The following is a 10,872-nucleotide window of genomic DNA, read 5'->3' on the forward strand; positions in this document are numbered from 1 at the left end:
ATGTGTGATGGCAAAAGAATGAGGAACAACAGACAGACAGACAGACAGACAGACAGACAGACAGACAGACAGACAGACAGACAGACAGACAGGCCTCTACCTATAGGTTACAGGAAGCCACACCCAGAGGGGAGCTAACTGCACTCAGCTAGTCCCGGTGGAGGGGAGGCTATAAGAGGGGGCGAGCCCAGCAGAAGAGTCATACAGGTGAGACGTGCTCACATCTCCACCTCTCTCTGACGGATACTGCTTACACCACCTGAGGACACAACAGTGGGTTACTCCATCCACTGTACTACTACTACTTCATCATCCACCGTACTGCTACTACTACTTCATCATCCACCGTACTGCTACTACGTCATCATCCACCGTACTGCTACTACGTCATCGTCCACCGTACTGCTACTACGTCATCATCCACCGTACTGCTACTACTTCATCATCCACCGTACTGCTACTACTTCATCACCCACCGTACTGCTACTACGTCATCATCCACCGTACTGCTACTACGTCATCATCCACCGTACTGCTACTACTTCATCACCCACCGTACTGCTACTACTTCATCATCCACCGTACTGCTACTACTTCATCATCCACCGTACTGCTACTACGTCATCATCCACCGTACTGCTACTACTTCATCATCCACCGTACTGCCGCTACTTCATCCACCCTACCAAGAACCACAGGGAGACCTCCGACTCCACCAGGTACAGTTGTCCATCACTGGGTTTCATTCGTTTCAGTGAGATGAAGACCGTCACAGCAGTTTCTCATCTTATGAGGTCATAGATGCTTCTCTCCTTAACAGATGTGTGTGTGTGTGTGTGTGTGTGTGTGTGTGTGTGTGTGTGTGTGTGTGTAAAATAGTAGCGTCAGCATTCCTATCTTGTGACTGAAAAAACCTGTCGGAGGCAGATCCACTTTCACTTCTTTGTAGATGTTTTGGTGGTGTGTGCTCCTTGTGCTCACAGTGCTGTTCCCTGCCTTTCAGATTGGGCTTCAGAGCATGTTGGCGTCGCTGGACACGGTGAGTGTGTGTGTGTGTGTGTGTGTGTGTGGACACGTTTTATTTACTGCTGGTGTGTTTCATTTTCTCGGGTGTGTTGGTTTTTCAGCCAGCCCATGTGCAAATAACACACACACACACACACACGTTAGTGTCTGCAGTCGCTCGTGTGTGTCGCCGGTCGGATTTCCTCGTCGCTGAAGGTCCTCCTCACCCCCGAACATCTCGCTCATCCTGCAGCTGCAGCTCTGCAGGCTTCCTTCCATGTCGCCTTAACTGGAACAGCGGTGGGATGGATGACGGGCTGACTCGTTTTTTTTTTTTTTTTTTTTTTTTGGAGGGACAAAAACTTGCATAAAATTTGCCAGTCAAAATAAGAGTACACAATCTTAGGTCACATTGTTGTCATCTGGTCTGCTTCCAAAAGACAGCTGGCAAGGCTCAGTTAGGGGACTGTGGAGCTGAACGGCTGCCTGTGGAACACGGCCTCACGTGCTAATACTTGACTGTAGTATATTTAATGTACATATACCATGTATGTAGCAATGTGCTAGCTGAAGAAGCACAGAAGACTGTGTGAGGACACGGGGAAAAGCATCTTTATTTTAATGTTGTGGCGTGGATGATCCATGGATGACTGAAAGTAGACGAGTGAATGTACTGGTCATATTCGGACAACACAGGGGGCCGACTGACGGCATGAAAACGGTCTGACAGTACGGGGGAACAGCACAATAGAGAGCCGTGCGGCGATGTTAAGCGTGGGTAACGTGAGGGATCAGCAAGAAATGTGCGGATGGAGTCATCCGATGGCGTCCCGCTACACTCACACCCCAGTGTTTCCTCTCCGTCATCACTCAGCATCCTCACACGAGCTCTTCTCAACTGTTCTTTTGTCCACCGTCTCTTGTCAGATGGCCTACGTGACGGAGATGGGCATGAGTGGCCGTCGGCCCGCCTGGGGCGGAGAGGCGTCCACCTCCTCCGAGGTGGACCTGGAGGTCATCGAGGAGTACCTGCAGGAGCACTGTCGGGAGGTCCAGCCCGCACACTCGCCCGCCCCGCCACCCATCGCCGTGGCGCAGCTCGCACACACACACTCCCACCACGACTCGCAGATCATAGGTCAGCACTGTAACAAGATGATGATGATGACGTTGGTATTGGTGGTTGAGATGATGGTGATTTTGGCAGTAGTGTGTATATACATGCATGCTTGTGTGCTTCAGTCTGTCTGACTTGAAGTTGTAGTTGAGTCTCTAATCTCAAATATTACTTTGTGTGTGTGTGTGTGTGTGGGGGGGGGTCTCCACAGAGAACAGCTGGTCTGGTCAGTATGCATATGAATGGCGCTATGGCTCTCATACTCCAAATGAGGACTGTGAAGACCAGGCACCTCCAAACTGGCCTAGTCCTCATGACAACCGCTGGGTGAGTTTACACGGTGTTTCTGAGCTACTTCCTACTGAAACAGGCCTTCATCATCCTCCTCTATATTTAATATATACTGAAACAGGCCTTCATCATCCTCTTCTATATTTAATATACACTGAAATAGGCCTTCATCATCCTCTTCTATATTTAATATATACTGAAACAGGCCTTCATCATCCTCTTCTATATTTAATATACACTGAAATAGGCCTTCATCATCCTCCTCTATATTATATATATAATGAAACAGGCCTTCATCATCCTCTTCTATATTTAATATACACTGAAATAGGCCTTCATCATCCTCTTCTATATTTAATATACACTGAAATAGGCCTTCATCATCCTCTTCTATCTTTAATATACACTGAAATAGGCCTTCATCATCCTCTTCTATGTTTAATATACACTGAAATAGGCCTTCATCATCCTCTTCTATATTTAATATACACTGAAATAGGCCTTCATCATCCTCCTCTATATTTAATATACAATGAAATAGGCCTTCATCATCCTCTTCTATATTTAATATACACTGAAATAGGCCTTCATCATCCTCCTCTATATTTAATATATACAGAATAAGGCTGTGTGTCTGCCAGAAGTCTTTATCAAAGAACGATGGCTACCGGGGTGGTGAGCAGGAGAGGTTTGCTAGCACGTCTATTCAACATTTATTCATATTGAAAAAAATAATCCAGTGATTCAAGTAAATTCGAAATATTCAAAATATTGAAAAAATACATAAGTCAAAACAACAGCAGGTCTCTGTTATCGGTATCGAGTCATGATGTTTGATTTTGTTTCTCCTCTCTGATTGGACAAAGTTGATGTGGGTTTTGTGTTCTTTGTCCCGCCTCCCCTTCATTCTTATTGGCTAATGAGATTAAAGGTGCCGTTGATGAGTCACGCGCTACGTCAAACGTCGAAATAGTTTCCTCTTTAGGAAGAGTTTCGAGTTTTTTTGTCACATATGAAAAGCAAGTGTATGTTCATAATGAAATGCTTGTTTTGCTGGCTCAACACCCGAATGGGGAAATAAAAGTACTTGTGAAAGTACTTAGAGAAGTCACAGCGCAGGAACAGGATGCACGTGTAGACATGTGCAGACTTCGAATGGCCTCTGCTGGACAGCGTGCTGCAGGACACAGCGCATGCGCACTAACAAGGTGACGCACGCAACGGTGCTGCGGACACCGCTCCCAGTCTGGGTCTTTTAATCGCTTCTCTTGCGTTTCTTTTTATCCTATTCTTTATGTCTCGTTAAATGTCTTTTTACACCTTTTACACGTAAAGCTAATCTCGCCTCGCCTCTGATCAGAGCTCCCCTTCCTGCGTCGAGCCGGAAGCACTCGGAGCTCGCGCGCTTTCCGTGGGAAACAACGCGAGAGTAAAGGAAGCGTTACCTCGCAGGCCTCTGGCGGAAACATCCTGAGTCTCCTCAGCCAGGGACCCCTGTTGCTGTCTGTTGTTCAAGCCGCAACGTGGAGTCTTCCAGTGGTTATCTGTCAGTCTCACTCTCACTGTGATGTGGCTATGTGAGCGACACGATCAGAGGAGACCACAAGACAGGAGGTTAGATCTCGATAGGTAATGGTTCCGAGTCTGTCTCCGGGTCAGATTCCCCACGAAAGCCGACGACATGACAGGATACATAGCCATAGTTAGAGATACATGGCTGGCCAGTAGAGGGCGCCTGGGCGCCGCCGCCTTCAAATATCAAGAGATGAAAATCCACTTGAACATGTTCGATATATCTTAGTTGTGTAACGCAAATACTTATGAAATACAAGTGTTTTCAGTCTGTGAGCGCCTGTCAGCAGCCATTAAATATTGGTTGCAAATGGTATTTGGTTGATTACTGTGTGAATACTGTAACGTGCATGGATAAGAAGACACGCTGGCCGCTGGCTGGCGGGTCCGAGCCTTTAGTCGAGCGGTTAGCGATGTCTCTCGCGGTGCGGGCGATACGGGTTCGCGTCCCGGCCGCGGCAGTTCCTGTGGATGCATCCCGAATTCGCAACAATACAAGTACTTTTTGGGTGAGGGGCGCCGGCCAAACCATACCTTATGCAAGCCCGACTCGAACTTGTGGCGAGCAGGTGACCTGAGGCTGCTGTCTGATTGGTTTCTTCAGATTTTCCAGGGGGCGCAGTTCTGTGCGCCCCAGACACCCCCACTTTTATTGGCAGCGAATTGGTATTGTTTTGATGTTTTTTGATCTAATGCGACTGGACAGTTCTCATGGATGTCAATCATGTTCACACCCACCACCACGCCTCGTGTCGACTGTCAATCATCCACCATCTACGAACCCTGATAAAATCTATAGGCTACGCTGTCCTTCTTAATAACTGTGACTGTGTGGACATTAAAGCAGCTGTCATAAATGCTGCACCAAGGTACATTGCCCCCCCCCCAAAAAATGTTTAGCACCAGCCGCCATCTTAAAAGACACCTCTACATCTCACTCTTCTCTACAAAACACATGCACCAGCTACCGAAGGATGACTTGAGATCTTTGTGAAAAGAGGGAACGCTTACGCGAATTGACGTCAGTAAACACTACCTCGTATGTCCACATGGGGGAGCAAAGTCAACAAAAAAATCCAAACCCCTTGTAGCTACTTTAAGTACATCTGTTCTGATACTGAATATTGGGGGCTCTTACTCACATACTGCTACTTTAATTTATATTTTTTAAAGACTACAGTACACAAACTGTGTGTGTATGTGTGTATTTCAGGACCACAGCGCGTACTCTTATGAGGCGACGACATGTAGTGAATCCGACTCCCAATCCGTAAGCTCACAGTATCAGGAGTACACCCACCCGTCGTCACCCCCCGCTGACAGGAGGAGCGGGAGCGACAGTGACTCCCTGCCACTCGTCCCCCTCTCAGGTATACACACACACACACACACACACACACACACACACACACACACACACACACACACAACGGCTTCACTGCACTGCCCTTCATCCGACTTCATTGTTGTTAATTATCTACATTTATAGTATTTGCAAGGGTTGCCTTGCTGTTGCTGTTAAAATGCTGCAATGCCAGTTGCCCGTTTGGGGCGAATGAAGTTGAACTTTGAACCGTGTTCTGCATGTTTACCGTCTCTCCCTTCCCTGGCAAACAGGAAAGAGGAAGGAGCGGTTGTTCCAGTTCCTGTTCGAGATGCTCCAGACGCCGTCCATGCGAAGCTGCATCTGGTGGGTTCAGTCGTCTTCCGGTATCTTCCAGTTCTCCTCGCAGAACAAGGAGCGCCTGGCGCAGCTCTGGGGCCGCCGCAAGGGCAACCGCAAGACCATGACCTACCAGAAGATGGCGCGGGCGCTGAGGAACTACGCCCGCACCGGCGAGATCTGCAAGGTGAAGCGGAAGCTGACCTACCAGTTCAACGAGACCACGCTGAGGGGTCTGCAGGGGGACTCGCGCGCCGCATAGCAGCCCAGAAAACCTGTAGCCCCCCTCCCCCTCCCCCGCCCCCCCCCGCCGGTCACACCAGAACCTGCCAGAGCAACATTTATTTGCGTCTTACTGGTTTAGCAGAAGCTCGGCGACCAAAAAACAACACTAGAGAAAATGAATGAAGCGCAGTTGCACCATCTACTGCTTCACAACTGCCCGTCTGCATGCAGTCGGTAATCTGATTAAGGTGAATGGCTGAATTCAGATGATAGCGTGATTAACGCGATCTCGTCAATAATCCAACTCCACAAGCTTCGTTGGACAGACTCATCGTGGAACAGCAGCAGCTTCTCCTTCATTTCACTGAACATGAGCGTTGGTTCAGTCTCGCTCCAGAAACGTGTCCGTTTCCCGCCGCCCGCCATCTTGTTCTTCGTCTTTCACTTCCGGGTCACATCCCGGAAACGTTCTGGTTCATGCGAACCAGTTCTCTGAAAGACCCGCGATGAAGGTGGCTACAACCCAGTCAGTCAAGCGATCGATGAAAACGCAACAATGCTAACCACACTGCGCTCGCGCCAATTTAGATATCTCAGCTTGATTAAGACAGTCTGATTAAAATGTTTACATGGCTGCTGCAAGAATTCAAATATTGCCTCGCTCTGATCAAACCCATAACCTGCATGTAAACCCATGCACCCTGCAGAACCAACTTTCCTATAGCCGTCTATATTCGGGCACAGCAAAGACGTATAAAACCCAATGGTGTGACAGTGCTCAAGCGTTGGCTTGCTGCAGTTTGGACCCGGCCCGGTTAGAGGTCGACACGGTCAAAGGGTTTCGCCGTCAGCCGAGGAAGCAAATTCCCCCGTCAAAGCAAAGCGGAACGCGACTTTGCTGCGCCGCCGGAGCTCCGATCCCATTCAAATTCATTTTCGGCGCACTGTAATGTGGCTGTAGACGTTGGTGCGGGCGGTGTCGGGGGGTGGAGAAACGCGAGGCGGCGGAGTGAACATCCCGAGAGAGCGCTGAGCTGCTCGGTCTGGTCCGATGGGTCACGTCCACCGACTCTGTTTCTGTGGCAGCTTTGCCACCCGGACTTCTGCATCTCCGCCTTGAAACGGGAATGAATACTGAGTATTTGAAAAGACAGAGGCGATAGGAGACGTCACGGTGGCTTGGAGATACGCCTCTGCGCATGACTGGTCCACTGACTTCCGGCTTCTACAGCGGCGGTCACACCAGTTTCCTGTTTGTTGGCGCGTGCTGATGACAACGGCACGTCTTTGGCGATGCCTGGGAGATTTCCCATGGATAAACGTCGACGACATGCACACAACTGTCGACAAACTCTCCCCTGCACCTCCCGGCAAACGGGTGAAAAGTGTCAAGTTAGGGGCGCCCGGGTGGCGTGGCGGTCTATTCCGTTGCCTACCAACACGGGGATCGCTGGTTCGAATCCCCGTGTTACCTCCGGCTTGGTCGGGCGTCCCTACAAACAGGCCGTGTCTGCTGGTGGGAAGCCGGATGTGGGTGTGTGTCCTGGTCACTGTGCTAGCGCCTCCTCTGATCGGTCGGGGCGCCTGTTCGGGGGAGAGTAGCGTGATCTTCCCACGTGCTACGTCACCCTGGTGAAACTCCTCACTGTCAGGCGAAAAGAAGCGGCTGGCGACTCCACACGTATCACAGGAGGCGTGTGGTAGTCTGCCGCCCTCCCCGGACGACCGAGGGGGTGGAGCAGAGACCGGGACGGCTCGGAAGAGTGGGCTAATCTGCTGGGTACAACTGAGGAGTAAAAGGGGGGGGACACAAAAAAAGAGAAAAGAAATATCAAGTTACGTTCACGACTAAGAAGATGGGCGGACGGACGGACGTCACCTGACATGTACAACTTGAAACGTTCCCCCTGTTTGCCGGCAGGGGCAGGTGAGAGTTTGTCGACATTCATCCGTGGTAAACCTGGCAGGCATCGCCAAAAATACGCCATCGCCAACAGCACGCGCCAACAAACAGGAAACTGGTGTGACCGCTGCAGTAGAAACCGGAAGTCAGTGGACTATTGAACCCTAGCGGGACTGAGAGGCGCGTGGAGGAGTTGCAAACGGAAGTTGTGACGTGTGACTGTAAGCCTGTTCCTAGTGTGAGTCTCAGATGTGAGGAGAAACCCCACGTTATGAACGAGCTTTTCTCTGGCTGTGTGTAAAGCCGTCGGGACAGGCAACAGACGGGGGTCTGCAGGCACGAAGCGGATTCAGACGTTATGTAAACCTTGAAGGTTGTCGCACAAAATCTACTTCATAAGTAGGACTGAACTCCCCCTCGAGTTTTTACTTCTGTAATTCTCCTTCAGTTTTTGTGTCGTTGTTGTTGTTGTTGTTGTTTTTTTTACCAGTGTATTTCGTGATTTCATGGTGTGTTTTACAATTAGCATGTGGGAAAAAATGATCTTTTGGTGTCGAAATATATTTTTGAAGATTTAATAAATTCTAAATTATTTTGTGTTATTTTTACACAAGGGGCCAGATTTCTTACGTTCGAGTTGTTTGTTGTGCCAGTATCAGAGGGACTCGGGTAAAATAGGCTAATCCACTAACACACACACGCACACACACACACGCACGCACACACGCGCACACACACGGTTGTATGCAAAGTAAGCTCGCAGTGAAAAACCGCCACAAACAGTCATGTTAATCAGTAACATCTCACCTACTGCTCACTGCAACTGAACACACAAACCACACTGTAACGTGCACACACAAACACACAGACCAAAACAAACACACACGCAGACACACACTCACAAAAGTTATATTGTCTTTTGTCTGTGAATGTTCTCATTCATCCAGCTCATGGTTATCCAAAGGAGTCGAATCAAGTGCAACTGGACTTGGTATGTGTCCATGAAGACGGTTCGCCTCTCATCCAAGAGGCTTCCTCAGTTCGTGCCTTCCTGACTAGACCAAGCTAGTCTGACTGGACCAAGCTAGCCTGACTAGACCAAGCTAGTCTGACTGGATCAAGCTAGTCTGACTAGACCAAGCTAGCCTGACTGGATCAAGCTAGTCTGACTGGACCAAGCTAGCCTGACTAGACCAAGCTAGTCTGACTGGATCAAGCTAGTCTGACTGTACCAAGCTAGTCTGACTAGACCAAGCTAGTCTGACTGGATCAAGCTAGTCTGACTGGACCAAGCTAGCCTGACTAGACCAAGCTAGCCTGACTAGACCAAGCTAGTCTGACTGGACCAAGCTAGTCTGACTGGCTGGTGATGAGACTCAGCATTTATCCTCTAGGAGTCGTTATCAGAGCTAATGATATGCGTGGCTCTTTGTGTTCCGATGTTTAGCAGCGACGGTCGTTGGGGGTGTTAGTTTCCACTTCAGTGGTCATGAGAGTGGTCGGAGCCGTTAGTGAGCGACTGTTGTTCTTGGAGGCTAGGCTTCTTGAGTCTCCTGGGTAGCGATGAAAGGACGGCATTGTAGGTGGGAGATAGGTGGTGTCGCAGACCTCCTCCTCTGTTGAGGGGTGGTTTTTCCAGTTTCGCATAGATGGCTTCCTTCACCCCTCTTTCAAACCATCTATCTTCTCTGTCCAAAATGTGTACGTTGCTGTCCTGGAAGGAGTGTGTCTTCTCCTTTAGGTGTAGATAGACTGCTGAGTCTTGTCCAGAGGAGTTTGGCCTTCTGTGTTGGGCCATCCGTTTCTGTAGTGGTTGTTTGGTTTCTCCTGTGTATAGGTCAGTACAATCCTCATTGCATTGTACAGCATACACCAGATTGCTTTTCCGGGTGTGTGGTACGTCTTTGGGATGAACCAGTCTTTGTCGGAGTGTGTTGCTGGGTTTGAAGTATACCGGGATGCGGTGTTTGTTGAAAATTCTCCCGAGTTTCTCGGAGACCCCAGAAACATACGGGATGACTGTGCTATTCCTCCTGTTCCTTTTCTCCTCGTCGCTCACCCGGTTGGTCTTTTTTCCAAAAGCCGGTCAGACTAGCTTGGTCCAGTCAGACTAGCTTGGTCCAGTCAGACTAGCTTGGTCCAGTCAGGCTAGCTTGGTCCAGTCAGACTAGCTTGGTCCAGTCAGACTAGCTTGGTCTAGTCAGGCTAGCTTGGTCCAGTCAGACTAGCTTGGTCTAGTCAGGCTAGCTTGGTCCAGTCAGACTAGCTTGGTCCAGTCAGACTAGCTTGGTCTAGTCAGAAAGGCACGAACTGAGGAAGCCTCTTGGATGAGAGGCGAAACGTCTGCACGGATATATACCAAGTCCAGTTGCACTCGATTCAACTCCTTTGGATAACCATGACCTGGATGAATGATTATATTGTCTTTATGACGTATATGAGATGAAACGGAAAGGCCTAAAAACAAAACCTTCCTCCTCCATGTCGACCACAGACCTTAAACACCTGTGATGGCTCTTCGCAGTACAATATGAATCATCTAATACTACCACTAATACTACTACCATTACTACTGTACCCTTACTAACCTGGACACCATTATCACCAGTGTGTCCTCCTCCCACATGTACTTTACATTTTATTTTCTTATATGTTTGTTATACTGATGTGAGTCGATGCAAATCTACTTCGTACTTGAATTCTGCTGTTCGCCGCCTACAGGTGATCTGACAGCGAGTGCACTCCTGCACCCTGACGTGTACCCCACCATGACACCATTACTCCCTGGTGCTCCAGGATACTAGCTGCTGACAACCGAGTTCACCTGCTAAGCTGACTCGGGTAGACGCGTCGACTAAATGAGTAGATATAGAATAATGAGGTTTTTACTGCCGAATGAAACGGACTGCGTGTTTAGCACACATACCAAACAGGTGTGGGCTTGGCCTGCACTTGGATGGAAGACTTCCCGGGAAAACCGGAGTTGCTGCCAGAAGTGTCGTCGGTGGGCCAGTAGGGGGCAGTCTTCCCTCTGGTCCTGATAAAAACAACCAGTCTCAAATCCCAATGCCCCAGCGCAAGTGACGGGGACACTGA

At 49.2% G+C, this 10,872-nt stretch overlaps 1 protein-coding gene across 1 annotated transcript; it reads left to right on the forward strand.

The window, feature by feature from the left end:
• The first annotated feature begins 968 nt into the window (after window positions 1–968).
• LOC130108243 (transcription factor PU.1) lies at window positions 969–5,910 on the forward strand. Its single transcript, XM_056275118.1, has 5 exons — window positions 969–1,039; window positions 1,933–2,143; window positions 2,334–2,449; window positions 5,199–5,355; window positions 5,603–5,910. The coding sequence occupies exons 1-5, from the start codon at window positions 1,019–1,021 to the stop codon at window positions 5,908–5,910; spliced, it is 813 nt and encodes a 270-aa protein (XP_056131093.1). The 5' UTR covers window positions 969–1,018.
• The last annotated feature ends 4,962 nt before the right edge of the window (window positions 5,911–10,872 follow it).

The sequence above is a fragment of the Lampris incognitus genome, chromosome 2 (genome assembly GCF_029633865.1).
Source record: "Lampris incognitus isolate fLamInc1 chromosome 2, fLamInc1.hap2, whole genome shotgun sequence".
Lineage (NCBI taxonomy): Eukaryota > Metazoa > Chordata > Actinopteri > Lampriformes > Lampridae > Lampris > Lampris incognitus.